This window comes from Corapipo altera, unplaced genomic scaffold (assembly GCF_003945725.1).
Source record: "Corapipo altera isolate COAL_440 unplaced genomic scaffold, ASM394572v1 2b, whole genome shotgun sequence".
NCBI classification, from domain to species: Eukaryota; Metazoa; Chordata; class Aves; order Passeriformes; family Pipridae; genus Corapipo; species Corapipo altera.
This window is the reverse complement of record NW_020884874.1, coordinates 8149688-8168082: the sequence shown is the minus strand read 5'-3', so window position 1 is coordinate 8168082 and position 18395 is coordinate 8149688. Positions and strand designations below refer to the sequence as shown.

Here is an 18395-nt window from a genome sequence, read left to right as displayed (position 1 = left end):
TTTAAAAACAAAGAAACAAAAGACTTTATCTTATTGTAGCACAGGATTGTATACAGTCCTGTTAATCTGCTTAAAATTCAGTCTTGGAGTACCTTCGCATATTTTGGCAAACTCTCCTTTTCTGCCCCTAGTCTTCGTTTGTCACACAGCTGCACTCAGGTGTGGTATGAAGGATTAAACAATGCATATGCATTTCTCTTTAGCTCAGTATTGTCATTATATAAAATAAATATGGAAGACTAGTGAGTATTAAAACTGCTTTCTCAGGGAGAAGTTGAGAGGGCATAAGTAAAATGTCTACCCTGGGATATAACTATTCCTTTCCAACCTGAGATCCTCCAGTTTATAGGTCAGAAATATAAACTCCTCAATGTCTGTCCTGCGGGGTTTATGTCTGATGTTTTACTTAAACTAATCATTGCTGTTCTTTTATTTTCCTTTGCCTTCTCCTTAAAAAAAGAATTAAATGCATGATTGTTAATGTGGCATTGAAATTGAGTTGTTAATCTTATGAAAGTCAGGAAAATGAAAATTATGATTCCCAGAACAAATATAACAGGGTCCCTTTGGTCATGTGCAGTATTTCATGTTTCTGAAGTTTTATGCTTTAATATATAATGCACAGCATTACAGGGTTATGGTTCCCACAGCAGCTATAACTTTGAATTTTCTAACTTTCATGCAATTAAAATTTCAAACTCAGTGTTGCAGTTTTATAGTTTGCTGAATTACCAACCCTCCTCCTAACAGTATATTTGAGGTTGTAAGAGACTTATTAAATAATATTTTGAAATTTTCTTTTGTTAAAAATTCTGGAATTTGTATACTTATATTTTGAAGTAGCAGAAACAATGTTTAATGGAGAAAAAGGGTTTAAAGAAGTCTAATAGATGTGTTGCTTTTCTTTTTACACTAGTTTTGGATGATGAAGACAGCAACAATATTACAGTAGGTTCTCTTGTCACTGTTCTGGTCACACTAACAAGACAGACCATGGCAGTAAGTATTAAGAATATTTGTTCTTTCAGGATAACTGCAGATATATACTATAAACAGGCATTTATACTTTTCAAACTAGCATAATGTTTTATAAATGTAACTGTAAAGTTAAGATTTGAAATTGAGAACTTGTGCTCTTAATCCTTCCTTATGTTTTTGTTTCTGAGTGAGAAAGTTTTCCTGGAATAAAACCAGAATTCAGTCTGACCCGTTGCTGTTGTCTAGGGAATGGTAAAAGAATATGGCAAGTGATACTGCTCTGAGGTTTGTAAATAACAGGAAAAGAGACATTCAGAGACTCGGTTCTTGAACTAAAATAAAGTATTCACTCAAGTCCTTAGGACAGGATTTGATTTCACTTTATGTGAGCTCATAATGTTTCAAATCTCCTGGGTGTTTTAGACACTTTTATGAAAGAAATTCAGTCCAGCAGAATGCAGAATATACATAACTTAATATAGAGGAAGTATACCAGTGCCGCCTGAAGAAAATGGACTGCTGAATAGGTAACAGTGTGGCATAATCAAAATAATACTACGCCCTAGTAGTTAAGCTTCTGACTTGTGCTTATTTTTGAGCTTAAAATGCAGTACTTTCTTTGAACAAAAAAACCTTAATGCACAGAAGCTAAACAAACTCTGACATAACAAAGACTACAGTGCCGATTTTTTGCATCTGTACTAATCACATAATTGTCTAAGTAAACAGAAAGTCTGAGTTATACCTCTAAGGTAAGGCACACAGTCCATGAGTATTACAGTTGAAGATCAGACTTGCCATTGAAGCCAGTTCAGCTGACAGTCTCTCTGTAAAAGTACTGTGTGCTCATGCTGTGGTAGATGAGGGTACAGTAGGTAAAATGTAAAAGCACTGTATCACTATGCTGGAATGAAAAAATGAAAGAACCCAAAAATAATGAGAATACTTAAAAATGAAGATGTCCAACAGCATATAGAAAACTAATTTAAGATGTTTCCTATGTGACTTCCACTAGGCAGTCTGGCATTGAAATACAACTGCAAAACTAGAGTTAGCCTTTTGTACAATGCTTTTTTTTTTGCAGTGGTATCTCCTATTGCCATCTTTATATAAGACAGCTCCTTATGACTGTTTTGTTTTTGGTGGGGTTTTTTTGATGGCATATAGTATGTTTTGAAGAGAGAAATGCAAGGAAAAAAGATCCATTTTCATAGAGATGTCCTAGTCTACAGAATACTAACATTGTGTTGTGTCTTAATGTTTCATATTTCTAGTTTGATTTGTTGTTTTGTGTCCCTCAGTAACAGAGCAGCTGTTGAAGTTTTTAATGCTCTGACAACTGGAGCAGAATTAGCATTTTACTACTGCTTGCTTTTGTGATATAGTATTTCTGTGCTTTATAAAACAAGTAGATTCTTTTGAACAAGGTGACATGTTGCTACTGAGTTTCTTTATAATACTAGTGATGGAAAAATCTGAGACCAAATGTTTGAAATAGTGTTTCATTTTGATCTGTTAGTCCCCCGTTGTGTCTGTCACTGATAAAAGAATTTGCCATAATGAGTAAAAGATTCAGACCTGATTAAGCTGATTTAGTTCAAGTTCAAATACGAAATAATAATTTGCTCTTTTGGTACAGAGAGGCATTATTAGTTTTCACATCTTTCTCTAACCAGGAAGTGTTTGAAAAGGAACAGTCTATATGTGCAGCGGAAGAGCAACCAACAGAAGAAGGGGTAAGTGAAGAGTGAATGTTTCTCTTGCTAATTAAAGAGAACTTTCTTTCAGATCTTGAGTTGCTAATTGTGTACTTCTCAAGCATTTTTCTTCAGAAATGCCTCCTGAAGTGTATCTTGAGCTGTGCCTTTTAATTTTGTTTCTCTGCTTAAATTGCTTAAACTACAGTTGAATGCCAGAAATCTTATGAACAGAATAAATATTTTAAATACTGCTTTCCTACAGCAAGGAGACGTCAACAAAGTTAAGAGCAAAGGATGGCAGCAAAAGAATAAAGGCACCAAGAAAGCTTCGAAATCAAAGAAAAAGAAGCCATTGAAAAAGAAACCTGTGCCACCTTCGTTGCAACCACCGAAACAGCAGAAGCAAAAACAAGCTAATGGGGTAGCTCATAGATTCAATGATATTTTATAATTTTATTAAGTTTATCACTGCTAATCTGAGGAAGGTTTTATATCTGTCTCTTACATTTCGGTTTGTGCTTTTGTGAAGTGTATCTTCTAAAATAGCATTTGTTTTCTTTACATTTAAAAATAACTAATAAAGTAATTAGGGAACCACCATGCTTTCAGTGGCCTGCTGAAAGTTGTGCTCAACTATTTCAGAAATCTGGCTTCGTAGTCCCTTCTTGTTATTAGTTCTTGTTATGCTGCCTTCTGGGAGGTGAATTGTTCTGTAGCTTCTGCTTTTCCCTTAAAGGAAAAAACTGCAATGAAACTTTCTTCTGATAATTTAGTACCTATGGTGTTTTCTCCACCTCGTGGGCTGTGTTGTAGGTACTTTCTTAAGTTCTATGTGATTTTTTTTTTAAGATTTCTTGAAATGCAGTCCCAGAGTCTTAGAACAGTTTGGGTTGGACGGGACCTTGAAGATCATCTAGTTCCAACCCCTCTGACATGGGCAGGCATGCAACCCACTAGACCAGTTTTCCAAACTGGCCTTGAACACTTCCAGGGATGGGGCAAACAATCCAGGAATCAAATACTGTTTTCTCCTATTCCTGTTGTGGGTGCCATAAGGAGAAGGAAAATTGCTTCCTTCCTCCTCTTGGCACATGATGTGAGAAGGATTAACCTTCGTTGTAGACAAACTCTGTGATACAAGAAGAGTGTAGATCCTGTGGCCCTAGGACAGGTGCTGTGAATGCTGTGTACTACAGTAATGCAGACAAACTAAGTTAGAGGCATTGTCTTTTTTTTTCTTTCCCATTAGGAAGTTGTTGTGAAGGAAGAAGAGGAGGAGGTCTCTGATAAAGGAAGTGATTCTGAAGAAGAAGAAACAAACAGGGACTCTCAAAGTGAAAAAGAAGATGGAAGTGACAGAGACTCTGATAGAGAACAAGACGAGAAGCAAAACAAAGATGATGAAGCTGTAAGCTTTACTTTATCTTGAAGGGTAATATTGCCTCTGGGGTTGACAGAAGATGCATTTAATTCTTTACTGTCCCCTCAGGCCAGGGAACACTAGGATGAAGGAGTAATACCAGTTCTCCAGAGGTTTTCAGATCTCATTCTGGTGTAAGAGCTTTGTCACTACAAGTTTGTTTCAGAGAGAGTAGTGAAGAGTCTTTGCAGCATAGTCAGAAAACTTAAAAATGACATGAGAAAAATGGCTGAACTTCAGGAAAAGATTGTAGTGTTTCTTTTAGCTTAATTTGATTACTAGCTGCTACAGACTTTGTGAGATAGTCTCTCCCTTGAACTGTGTTCTTGACAGGCAGTGGCTGTTGTATGCTGCATAGTGCATATTCCAAGCATGGAGTAGTTGAACAAACTTGTACATGTGCTTACTAAACTGTAGTCACTGTTAAGTTAGTAATTTGAAACTGTAATTGTAATTGAGAATGAGACATTGTGGTGTTAGATGATTTCTGCACCACAGGTCTTACAGTGGAAGACTTGTGTGACAGCTGAAAGTCCCATACAGAGTGAGAATAAGCTTCTGGTGGGAAAAGAAACATCAAACTTGTAATCAGAACTCTTATGGCTCAGGTAGTGAGTGTTTACAGATAGTGCTGTAGAATTGAGTTTCAAAGAATGTGTGCAAGCCCCACAGATCTGCGTTTTGGGGTGTGGTTTTTTGTTTGTTTGTTTTTTTAAATAATTACTTAGATGATCTCTAGTTTTACTGTTGCTTGGGGTTTTTTTGCCTTTGATTGTACTGTATAACTCAATCTCTACATGCTTTTCCCTTTATCATATTTAGTGTAGCACAAGAACTTGTCACATGTACCATTTTCATGGACTAAAATTTCTGTCTTTTTAATGCAGAAGGTGGCTAGTGCACAGTTATTCTTTAACCTTATCTTTGACAGGAGTGGCAAGAACTACAGCAAAGTATACAGAGAAAGGAACGAGCCCTTCTTGAAACGAAGTCAAAGATAACACATCCTGTTTACAGTCTTTTTTTTCCCGAGGTCAGTAATAGAAAATATTACAGTTGTAAAACGTGAGAATTAATAATAATACAAACTAATTGTTCTTTTTGTATTTTTGCTGTAAATACTGGGCTTTTAAAAAAGTCTAATACTTGAAAAAAATCTCATTTAATTTTATAAAGTCTTAACTTATAAAATCCTATTAAACTCCTTCAGATACTTTTCTAAAAACTTTTTATTTATTATTCTTCCTATCCAGTTTCAAGAGACTTGCAAACTTGTATGAAATTTAAGGTTCCTTTTTGATAGCAGTAATGCTGAAGTGGGCTTTTTTCCTACTGATCTGCTACATATATGTAGATTGTCTGAAAGCTTTTAATCTGATAGGGATTTAATTTATAGTCCTTTTCTTTACCTTTTGGGGTTTTTTTGGTCATTTTGCTATAGGATGTGAAAGCACAGCTCTAATAAAGAGCAAGTAGTATTCTACCCTTAACTATATATCTAACTGCAAATACCTGTGACTGGGGGAGGTCCTGACCCCTCCTGTTTTAACAGTAATGACTGGAGAGTTTGGGAGTTATTTGAATCAGCAGATTGTTTTGGCTTACTGCTTGACTTCAAGTCTCAGTGCAACAGCGTGGTGGCAGCACAGTGTGCAGATGTGGAAGATGGAGTTGGTTGGCAAAAGTGTGTCTTTCTACCACAATGTAGTCTGGAAGTGGTGGAAGCCAACTGTGGAACAGTCTTTCCTGTAGAGCTCAAAAATAGAAGTTCAGATGTGGATGGGTATTGGAGAAAGGGATGTATTTGAGAGCAGTGACGCAGGTGTCTCTACAGCAGTCTTTGGTGTTGAAAGGATGTTGTGATGTATCAGTTGTTACTTACACAAACAGCGAACCACTCAGTAGTTGTCTGAAAACCCCTTAGAGCAAGGAAACCTTGAAAACGATGGGATTTTTCAAAGCCTGGTGTTTGTGCCCTGAGCAAATGAGTTAGTTGGTTGGGGATGACCAGACTGGAACCAGGAGGAAGGAGTATTTGGCTACATTTTCTTTCCAGACCAGTGGTTCAGAGGTTTCCTTTGTTCCCTTGCAGTCTGACTAGGGAACTAATCTAGGATCTATTCTCTGTCATTGGGCTATTTCCAATAACAGAGGTAGGATGCAAAGCTCATGCTTCCTCTTGTGTTTTAAAGAAGACAACTGAGATGGGGAAAAAGAGTAAAACATGAGAAAAAAGGAAGATACTGTGTATATTTGCTCTCTCCTCTCAGTCCCTAGAGCTCTTTATGTGTATACCCCATAAAGCTTGTTGTGTGTGCAAACATACTCCATTGTCTGCATGCTTGTGATCATACTGTTCTTGCTGATTTTACCTAGTGTAATCATTAGAAATCAAATTGTGGGAAGCAAGACCTGTTCCTAAGGACCTAGAGAGGATATACAAATCAAATACATTGTTTTCCTGAAGGCCTTAGCTGAGAGCTGTCTGGCCTTGTGACATCTAGTTTTGTAATGGCTGATCTTAATGCTGTATTTTCCTGACGCTGTTAGGTATGCTCCCATCTCTCAATACAGCTTCCAGAAGTACACCAGCATAAAAGAAAAAGGTGTGCTGGCATTTTGCTCTTCTGGCTGCCTTAGATCATGTAAAATATGCTGCAGTCTTAATACCTCCTTGCTGCGAAGGCAGCTGGCTTTGGTCATCAGTTGAAGTTCGGAGAATGAGTACGTGTTATGCCCAGTGCCTTAGGGTTGCTATTTGTACTTCTCTTTTGCTGCACTTGAGGGTTCTTTCTGAGATTTTGCTTATACTTTCTCTGTACCAAGCTCCATAAGCTTCAGCTGTGTCTACCCAAGCTACAGATGGGTTTTATGATAAAACCTAAATACAGTTCACTGCTAAAAAAATTGAAAGATACACGCGTATTCTCTCATGGTACTGCAGCTGTAAATTTTCAACTTTTCTTTACGGATTTCACGAAAGTTGAATGCAGCTGTGTGTGGTGCTGTAGCTGCAGTTGGAGCATGCTCAGATAGAGTTGATCTCCAACATCCGAAGAACAAAATCTATCGTAGTCACTGGGGGATTTTTTGCATCTGTTATTTAGAGTATTGCACGTATTGTGGTCATGGCCAGTTCAGAGATGCAGAGTTAAGGATAAAATGGTGTATTCCAGAACTTGCAGATGTTTGAGTGTAGCTGAGCCTGATATACTTGTTCTCAGGGGACAGCCTTATGGCTGTTTCATCCAAGTTTTGGGCAGTTGATTACTCTGCCAGAGATGTGTCTTTAATCTATGCTGGTTCCTAAATAATTATCTTTTGCTCCTGAATCCGTGGATCCAGAAACTGCACAGATTGTAGTTTTGACATTTTTAGGTAGAAACTGGCCTTGATGTTCCAATTTCATGAACATACTGGTTCCCTGGCATGCCAAACCTTGCACCCATCTGTTAAAGGGCATTTTGCCCACTTGCCTGTTAGTTTGCCAGATTCTCACAGGCATAAACTTTAAATTCCACCCAATAAGAGAGAGGAAAATGGCACTCCTACACAGTTGTCCTTTCTGTAAAAAAGCGATGGCACTTTAGGGTCAGTAGCTTTACTTCCAAATGTTTTACTATATAGATTCCTTAATCATTAGATCAATGAACGTCATTTGCCCTGGTATTTCTTCCCCTCCTTGGCTGTTATTTTTTACCAGTTTTTGTGAAAATCCACTTGGCAGTTTTGATCTTTTGTTCTTAAAAAAAATAAAAATTCCTTGCCACTGGGAGTAATGAAAACCTACACAATGTATAGCCAGTTAGCACAGTGTTTTGTTAATGTAAAAAATAATGTATTGATACAACTACAGATGCTTTTTTCTCTGGTGAGAGTCTTTACAGGCCCAAAATGCTGAGTAGCCATTCTGTAAGGGATCTAGCTTGTGGCTCTTTTTCATCTGTACTATTTATACTGTTCATCTTTCTATTCCTAGAGGCCTCTTGACTAGGAAATAAACACTCCAACTGTATAAGAACCTTCTTTGCTACAGCTGTTAAGGAGATTGACAATATATTTACTGTTGAAACTTACAGATAAAATAACTTATGCTTTTTAATTACATGGGGTGGCTTTTCATAAAGAAAATCACTTGGAATAATTGTAAGAATTTAGAATGCTAAATATTGTGGTCTTAAATAGTGTAGGAATAGGTTTTTGTCGTGGTCACAGTGCCTGTTCCAAAACTCCAAAAGGAGTGTTGTTGCTTTACTGTGATGCAGTTGCCTCTGCTTTTATACACTGTTAAATGGGCATTTAACATAGTGAGTTAATTTTACATTTCTGTGTTCTGGGACTCAGCAGTGCTAATTCAGGGTGTTTTGGTTGTTGATGTGAGTGTCTTGCTGTTGTAAATAGTTGAATATTTCAGTGAGATTGTGATAGTTATTACTAGCATAACAATTAGTCACTTCAAAAGAGAAAAGGAGTTAATTTATCTTTTGTAATTTTTCAATTTATACATTATTTAAATTTCAGATCACCAGACAGTGTTTTCTGAAATTTTTAAAAATATCTAAAACTACTGAACTTTTGACTCTTTCAATGGACACAAAAGTTCTTCAAATTCTACATATTAACAGCATTTATTTCCCATCCATGGAATTTAGAAGAATCTCAGTGGTGGTGTTAAAGTCCACTGTATCCTCTCATTCAGTCCTCCTAATGCTGTTAGATTAAAAATTAAACAAAACAACCACTTTTTATGTGACACAGAAGCAACTACCTGATTGGTTTTGGTGTAAATATGTAAAAATTGCCCTCCTGGTTTGGAGCTTTGACTTGTAACTGTTCTGACATTCACTTTTGAGGGCTTCAGTCTATTATAGATGTGATCAGTTAACAAACCATCGGGGTGGATAAAAATTGTTTTGGAACACAGGTGGACATTTGAATTGTGTAAAAAGAGTATGTGTTTTCCCCTTTTTCCCCTGAAGGGCAAGATTATGCTGTTATGACTATTACCTGTCTACTAAAATACTTCATTATGAAGAAGTCTTCCCCCCCATGCCCCCACTATTCTCACTTATTTAAAAAAAAGGCTTAAGGAGATAAAGGAATGGAAACTTGCTTTGTGGTACTAAACTAACTTTTTTACAACAACAAGGTTTCGGCTTCTACTACAATAAGGTGGATTTTGCTTAAAATGAGTGCCAGAGGGTTAACCAAAAAGGTCTAGGGTTTAAATAAAGAACAGTTGATGCCAAAGAACTGTCTTTCCCATTTGAGAATCATTGTGTCTATGCTGCTGAACTGCATGACAGTCTTAAAAATTTGACTCCAATTGAAGAAAAAAAAAATTATTTTTTACAGTGTTTCTGTCTTTTATGAAGGACCACACTCATTTAATTTAATTTAGGAACTCTGCTTTGGTGCCTGCAGTGGCAAAACCCTTGGGTCTTGTAGCTATTTTGAAAGCTGTGTGTGATAGGCAGCAGTTGTTGGGCATCCTTTACAAATACAAATCAGTATTGACTGATATTGATTCATTTCCTCAAAGTGAAATCTCAGTACACTCAAATTTCATTTTTCAGCAGATTCCAACTTTTTGGAGTGGGGGAGCAGTGGGTAAAGTACACTTGCCTGAAAAAGACTACTGGGAAGAGTACTTTATCTGTCTTTACGTGTTCCTTGCTTTATACGTTGAAATTTTTATCCAGGCTGGATTTCTGTAGAAGGATTTCTGTAAAGTAGTAGTATATTGCATTAAGTTGCTCATTAACCCTCAGTGAACACAATTCATGGTTCCATGTCCCACATGGTAGTTTAAGTTAAATAGATGGAATGAAGTTTTTGGAGACCAGCAGTCACTTGTCATAATCCGTTTGCCTTCAGTGTACAGTATATACTATATATTTTATTCATGCATATCCACGAGTTTAAAAAACCCACAAAACACAAACTGCCTCCTTTCTGTCTGTATTACAAGGACCAGAAATTCCTAATTACCTGTTATAAAGTGCAGGGGCATAATTTTCTATGACTTCAATAATCCTGATGTTTTTTTTTTCTTTTTTTTCTTTTTTTTTTCCCCTTCTGAAAGGAAAAACAAGAATGGTGGTGGCTCTATATTGCAGATCGGAAGGAGCAGATGCTAATATGTATGCCATATCATGTTTGTACACTAAAAGATAAGGAAGAGGTAAAGTACTGGGAGAATTTTCTTTTTGGAGTATTAGAAAACTCTATTGTAAAGTGTCTATGGTATGCAAATACATCTAGATTTTAAATTTTTTTTATACTTATCTATTAAGATGGAAAACAAATTTTACTCTCCTGATAAAAGTGGGGAAGAGTCTTTTAACTATGAAAATTGATAACGGAGAAAAAAAAAAAGTAATTTAAGATGACTTTCAGGTTTCTTGGCAGAATATGTTTGGGGTTTTTTTCCCTGATATCAAAAGCTGATGAAAGCCAGTATTCATATACAATGTTATTCTTTAAGTTATTAAAATTTGTTAGAAATATAAAGTGTCCTCTTTCTTTAAGGCAGAGACTGTGACAAATTAATTAGCCTCGGCTCATGTGAACCTTTCTGGGACTGTAACCTTTGGCTGTGTTCTTGATACTTTTCTGAAAAATGAAGACTTAATGTATTTGTTCTTCCAAACTTTATGTTATGTTCAATTTCAAGTAACAGTAGAGTTAAGATAATGCTTTCAGCAGACTAAATATTTTAACCTGTTTGGGTTTTTGAGATTTAGCATACAAGGGGGTGAAATTGTGTACTTAATGTAATTACTTGGTCTAACTCAGAAAACATGTGACTGATTATTCAGCTTTCATGGAAGGTATTGTTCCTGGGTATTGTGACTCTTTTCTGTGTCTATTTTATTACATAGAGATTTTCAAAGAAATGTCACTACTAAGAAATTAAAACATTTCTTAAAAAGGTATTATTTGGTAGTAGTATTTATTGTTCACTGTAGTACTCAGGTACTTATTTTAATATGTCTTTTGAAAGCAGTAAGAACTTATGGCTTAAATTCTATTTTGTAGGTAGAACTGAAGTTCCCAGCACCAGGCAAGCCTGGAAACTATCAGTACACAGTTTATTTAAGATCGGATTCATATATGGGATTGGACCAGATTAAACCATTGAAGGTGATGTTTGACTGTGTTATGTATTTGTATTACACTGAAAGCTACTTCATATGGTTATTAAAACCCCAGAAGTCCTGTTATCAGTTAAGAATTCAACCTGTCCTAATTTTAAAACAAGTGGGAAGGAGGGACTTATAAGTGGTTTCTGCCTGATGTCAGTAGTCGCAATTTTATGATGGATTAAACAGGACTAAAGTTTGTGATGCTTTCCAGTGCCTATGTATTTTATTCACATTTTTCTAGCATTTATTAAATTTCTGCAGTATCGTTGGCTCTGGCTTTTTATACCTTGAGGTCTGCCATGCCATTTCTCTGCCCTTAGTCCTAGATTCATACAGTTAATGAGAAAAATCTGGCATGCCATATTTCTTGAAGCAGTTTTTGGTTTTGTTTTGGATTTTTGGGGTGAAATGGGATTTGTTTTGTTGTTTGTTTGGGGTTTTTTTTAACTGTCCTTTTTGTGTGGTGTGTCATTTGTTTCTGGGTGGGCGGGTTTGTTTGTTTTTCCGAATTGCTGTTTATTGTTTGTAACCTTTTCTTCCCCCTCTTATCTTTCCTTATCCAATTGCAGCTGGAAGTTCATGAAGCAAAACCAGTGCCAGAAAATCATCCGCAATGGGATACAGCAATAGAAGGTGATGAGGACCAGGAAGACAGTGAGGGCTTTGAAGACAGTTTTGAGGAGGAAGAGGAAGAGGAGGAAGACGATGATTAAACAGTACTATTGATTGACTACAATATCTGCACATACTGCAAACTCTTGGTCTGACTGTGGAACTTGTAAAATAACCAAGAAACACAGTACAGAAGCTTTGAGAAGGCTGAGTTTAAATTTTCTTTACCAATTAAGAGTGCATTATGTAACTTCTCAGTGGAGGTGAAACAAATCTGTTGCCATTGATACACCTTGGAATATGCTTATGGCTCATTATAGCCTTCAAAGTGCAGGATGGTGCATTTGTTTCAATTGAAAATAAAAGCTTTTTTATTATAAATGTCCAAAAGTGTGGGCTATGTATTGTCTGATCAGTTTAGGGTCCAATTTAAATAAAAGGTACTACTAGCTAGGAGCAAACTTTCACAATTTTTCTGCATTAAGAATTTATTTTAGAAAATTTTTTGGTATATTTGACATTATAAATCTCTGCTGATTGAAACAACATCTGCTCAACTTTCAAACTTGATTGGTTCTGTGGTATTCATTAGCTATTTTATTGTGATACTGCTCACATCATTCATAGCTTTAAAAATCTGTTTTACTTAACATGATCATTATAAATTGGCATCATACCCATTGCCATGTTCCATATATTCTGGAGGGCTGCTTTTTTTAGGACTGTTGCCTTTTTATGCCCAAGATTATAATGGAAATCATAAACTTTCTTGACTCTGCCGTAGGATACTTATTAATGGCTTAAAACATTTTTAAGCCTGTATTTCATCAGATCAGCAGAAGATCTGAGTCTTTTGATAAACAGAATGTCTGAAAACAATTTTGGGACCACATGTTATGTAAGTAAGTGGCTTTTGTGTAATACCTTTATAAAAGGTACATGCTGAAAGCCGAAGTATATTCTGAATCTACCTGACACTGTCAGAAACGTTCTAAGGGTAAAATACAACATGCGTAGAGGGCATGTTTTGTATCAATTTTGAATTCCCATGAATAAACTGGACAATTTGATGGCTGTTTGCATTTGTAATAGTGTGCCTCTTTGTCTGAGTTGTTTTTTTTTTTTTTAACCTCAGTCTCCTGCAGGGTTGTAAACAAGACTGATTGTTTGATTCTGTCGCTACTCCTGTTTAAAAAAAAAATCAAGTTTAATTAGAGAATAATTTCAGGGAGGAAAGAATCAGGGCTGTTAGTGTATTGTATGACTTGACAAAAGCCATGGATGGATTCTTCCTTTTCTTCCTCCCAGTAAACCAAATGAAAATTACTGAAAATATTGCATTTCTATATTTCAGAAATACATATGAGTGTTCTGCCAGTAGGAACAGATGTATTTCTGTTCCCATGTATTGAATTAGGAAAATGCAATGCTGTAAAATATGACAAATTGCCATGAGGGAAAAATTCCATCCTATGAAAATTGCCCAAAGCCGGAATAGGTGCACACTAATTTGTGACCTTGTTTATTAGAAAGGGTTGTCACTTTAAATGCAAATTTACATTGTTATATTCTTTGTAATTGCAATAGAGCAAATAAAATTTGAAGGTGTTCTAAATGAGATTGTTATCTTTCAAAGTACTTCTGAAGTGCACATTGTGCAGAAAAAACTCTTGTAAACCATAAGCAGTGTCAGGTGTTCAAACTCAAGAATGAAGAATAGCTTTAAATTAAACGGCTTCTACCCTTGATGGCTTTTAACTCCAGTTTTTATTTGCAAAATACAGTAGAAAAATAACAACAAAAAAGCTCTAGTTGCATTCCATAGGCTTTTGAGTCAAATTGTGCATTGATGAGAGAAATTATAGTAAAAAATCTGGGGACTCTTTCTCAAGCGAGTAGGCAAAGTGAATGGTAAGATTACATTGTTCTGTCAGAACAACTCATAGTGAAATTCTACAATTGTTAAAAGCAGGGAAACGATTATAGTTAGGTGAAATAGTTGATAATAGAAGCATTTCGGGATGGGGATGAGTTGGGCTGTGCTATGACCACTGATCCCTAAATTTTACTGTTAAAAGTCAAGGTATATACTGGCAAGATGTGAATGCATTGAAATGATTTCAAAAAGAAAAAAAAAAAAGAATCGTGTCCCTGGTCTGAACACTGAACTATTTTCGTCTTAAAAATCAAAGCTGACATCTGGGATTACACTGGAAGTTGCAAACCAAGGATAATTCTATTGAGCCAACAAAGGCTCAGTCAAATCTAATACTTCTTCAAATGTGTCTCCTGTATAGTCAAGGTAACAACAGAAGATGTGAGAAGAAAAATTGTGGTGGTATTGGAAACCTTGATAACATGAAGAAGCCATGCTGATACTTTTTCTTTTAAAAATGATGGCTGTGTAGTTGTGCATAATTTTACAGCACCCTCCAAGACAGATGCAAAAGTGGGGCTGAGGAGGTATTTAAGAGCTTCACAGAGTTGAAACCACCCAACTGCAGGTGGCCAGCATTACTGAGTTGTTGGTTCATCTGTTGTGTGGTGTGTCTATTAATAACCATTTTTTAATAAAAATTTGAATTGTCATTCAAGCATTGACCAACTCCCTCTTGAATAACGGTTACCAGGATGGGAAAAGCTTTACAGGAAGAAACAGCATTTTGTGCTCACTGTTGTATATGCCTCACTTTCTGATAGGGTTTAGGAATGAATTTGGCCAGTTTTGCACCTTCTGAAACTCTGGGCTAGTAACTGAAGAGCAAAAAAATGTTCTAGAAATAAAATCTGCATTGCTGCTACCTTCCCTGTGCAATAGTGACCCAAGCATAATTGGGAAGCAGCTAGTATTCCTTTGTGTGAATAGATTTATTTCTGCCCTGCTGCTGTTGTGCTCCTTTTTGTAGCCCCACATTCTAGGTCAGAGGAGGCAACTGCAGAGCCCAACTGTCCACTGCTGCAAATACCTTCATGGCTTGCAGCACTTCTGAGGGATAAAAATGGGACTTTGCTGGAATAGGCAGGAGGGTGATGCAGTGTGACTGGCCGTGCTCCTCCTGGCCCAGCTCACGTGTGGGTGTGGGGTGTTGTAACTGCATTTGTAGAAAGAAGCACCATGAATTAGATTTAGGGCAGATAAATCCTGCTTGGTGAAGCAGATGTGTGCAGATAGAAGAAAGAAGTAATAAAAATGAGATTTTTCTTGTTTGTTTGTGTAATGTGATTTAACCTTCTGTCCTGCAAAACGTTGACAGAGGTTGATTACTATTAAAAGTAATTAAATACTGCTAAATACCTGTGAGTTGGAAAACTCTTGAGTTGCAGGGGAAGATGCTTTTCCCAAGGAGCGGGTGCAGTTCGCGGCTGCGCTCAGCAGGGGGAGGCAGGGGCATGGATTGCTTCAGGAAACCTTGGGATTCTTCCAGGGGATACTTACCGTGTTTTGAGCTGTAGGTTTGGTTTTGTGTTCCCCCTTTCCGGAGGGGGAGAGGGCATAAATAGAGATTTATCTATTTTTTTTTTCTTTTTAAGAAACTCTACTATTACATTTGCATGCCCTCTCTTTCTGTATCTGTTTTTCTGGTCGTTTTTTTTCCCCCCAAACTCCTTACTGACTCTTCATGTAAAAACTGCTGAAGGAAACCCATTTTAATATTGGAATTATTACAATTACTATTATTGTTAAATTATTTTGAAATAAAAAGCTGCCAGAGAAAGAAAGGCAGAACTTCCTTTCTTAGGAGGAAATGGGTTGTTAATGAGTCTGAGCTATAAACATTGCTTTGTTTTAGTTTCTGGAAAAGTGTTTGCATAAGATGGTCATTGTGAAGGTACCTCTGACTCAGCTCTATTTTAAGCTCTGCAAGGGGAGGTGCATTAGTTGGTTCTACCATGAGGATGCCGTACCTTGAAGGGCCGGTTTGTGGGGTACCAGAGTGCCTTGTGGGCATCCACAGTGTGCCATGATCACTCGAGTTTTATGCTCTGTGCACGGAAATGTGAAAATGCCCCTGGCAGTATCATCCTTGAAATCTATGCATGACGGTGGTGCTCCTTTTTCTCAAGGTTTGTCGAAGGCTTGGCAGAGCACCCAAGTGCTGGATTAGAGGTTGAGCATGTGCTTAAACTCATTTCTATTCAGTAAGGTAAGCAGGTGCTTGTTGGCTATGCTGTGTTGGGAGCAAACAGAAGATAGAGCTTTGTGTGACTCCTGTTCAGTATTGATCTCTAGCTGGGATACTAAATTCATACATCAGGGTGATGTTCATGGTTTGCGCTTCATTTCTTTCATGTCAGTGTTTTGGTTTAAGATGCAGTTTGAGCCCATACTGACACTATTTAGATGGTAGAAATAATTTTCTGGCAGGATTGTTTATGTTTATCATTCAGTTAAATAACAAAACTGTTACTGGCAATGAAACCTATTAATAAATCTAATTAGCACAATAGATTGTAAAGCTAAAGATAGTATTTTTAAGCCAAATTGCATACACTCTACTTAGAATTTGATTTCTCATGTGTGCTGAATCAGGAAGCACTGAATAATTTTCAATCTTTCACTGTGTATAAGCCCTCCACGTTATGCTCTAATCATTAAACAGGGAAGACATTACAGTTATGTTGCATGTGTGGAATTTATTGACACAAAGGGGACTTTAAAATAAGGTGTGAGTGCTTTTCTTTTTTGCAAGTAACATAGCTAGTTGCTTCATGGCATAACGCTGGAGGCATTCTATGGAGAAACCCTACAAAACTGGACATCTTGCAAGTATTTTCTGCAGGGTAGTCCCCTACCTGGGAAAACCCTGATGCCTCTGGGGAATTTGTGGTCCCACACAGGCCAGTGAGGATCACCCAGGCATTGCTTTTGGCTTTGCTGGGGCGTGGTTTCTAGATACTCCAAAGTCCAGCCTGTTAGGAGGCCACCTTTAACTTCAGGTAGCTGAAAATGAAATGCTGTCCTTGCAGCAAAAGGTTGTCCTGGCTTTTGCATGGCTTTCCATCACTGGAGTTGTTCATGAGTATGCCACAGATACAACAGCTTTTGTAGTCTTTATACCCTGTACCATGATACCCCATCAACCCACTCTGCTCTCTCTGATGGATACACACCCCAAACATAAGCAGGGATCAGAATGAGCCCATACGCGCCAATATTCCAAGCTGATGTTTCCTGCAGGTGGGAAATGAGATAGCAGTGACAGTGGGACTTTGCCTTCCACCTCCAAGTATCCAAACTGAAATGTCCAGATTTATTTTCATGCCTTCCTCCCATTGAGGAGACACTCATGGAGTGGGAGGTGTGAAAGACCAGCGGCGTATTGTTTACTGTGTGTTTTATTTTTTCCTTCCCACCACACAACCCTTTCTCTGTGCCCAGATCACAGCTACGGAATTTGTGCTTTCTAATGTATGTGTGTACAGTAAATTAAACTCAAATTGAATGAGCAATTTCCTCACCACTGAATTAATTACTATGTGTAAATCACATAGCTGAGATAAATCACTAGCTGAGATTAGGTTATAATGGCTGTAAAATAGACAGTGTCCATGACAGGGTGGTGAGATTTGGAGACCCAGGTGACAATCACTTTGGCTGTCAGATGAAATGAGATAGCTCTTGCTTCATTCTACATCCCGCTGTTGGGCCACCAATGTCACCCAGCTGCACAGGTCCTTCCAGATCAGTTCAGCCTGTTGCTCTCTCAGCCTCATGTACAAGGCATGGGTGTCAGCTTCCCATCATGAGGCAATTTGAGCAACTTCGTTTACATCATTAGCTTCTCTTAAACATCAAGGGGCAGAAGGGACCGCTGCGTACAGGTACTTCTTCCTGAAGTTATGAGGATTTACTCTTCGCAGTTAACTTCCTCACGTAAGGTTTTATCTTGGTTGTATCTTTTTATGGTTCCCTGCTGATGTAGATTTGTTAGGTGTATTTGATCTCTCTTATTTTTTACCTCCTTCATTGCAATTGGGACTGAGTTCATTCAGAAGATGAAAAGCTGCCCCATTATATTTTACATTCAAATTCATATTTAATCTATAGCATGTATGCTAAAAGTTACCAGTTATTTAAAATATGGAGACTCCTATGCATGGTTTCTTCATTCTTCTTCTTCAGGCCTACCTCTCAGAAAGCTTATAAGACTCAAAGGTGATCAGGCAGGGCAACTGGGGCTGGACCTCACAGTGGGGTGCAAGTGATCTGTGTCACCTGCTTGTCCCCCAGCCCATCCCCACCCTGAGAACCAGTACCTCTGGGTCCAGCATCGGAGGGGGGGATCAGGCTCTTTTGGACAAGTGAAGAACATCTTCTTTCCTTTGGTGTTTTTGCCTGGTAACCATGGAAGTCAGGATGATGGCTCCCACCTCCTGAAGGATTGTCTCTTGGAAAGAGGGTACTGGTGGGGGATGGCTGGGTGCTGTTGCTCCTCGCACGATGACATTGTGTCCTCGCAGTGACCCTAAAGCTGGCTCTGCCAGGCACACAGCAGCGTACAGGGTGCTGCACTGAGCACTGTGGAAGCAACGAGA

The 18395-nt window shown here is 37.6% G+C and overlaps 1 protein-coding gene across 1 annotated transcript in view; it reads left to right on the top strand.

Annotated features, from left to right (window-relative positions):
* The window catches only part of SEC63 (SEC63 homolog, protein translocation regulator), a 59695-nt gene extending 46748 nt beyond the window's left edge, over positions 1-12947 (top strand). Inside the window, exons 14-21 of the mRNA XM_027633757.1 lie at positions 917-999; positions 2655-2714; positions 2941-3099; positions 3928-4086; positions 5030-5131; positions 10184-10282; positions 11140-11244; positions 11816-12947. Of these exons, the coding sequence (XP_027489558.1) occupies positions 917-999; positions 2655-2714; positions 2941-3099; positions 3928-4086; positions 5030-5131; positions 10184-10282; positions 11140-11244; positions 11816-11959 (911 nt within the window). The 3' untranslated portion in view covers positions 11960-12947. The remainder of the gene's footprint in view (positions 1-916; positions 1000-2654; positions 2715-2940; positions 3100-3927; positions 4087-5029; positions 5132-10183; positions 10283-11139; positions 11245-11815) is intronic.
* The last annotated feature ends 5448 nt before the right edge of the window (positions 12948-18395 follow it).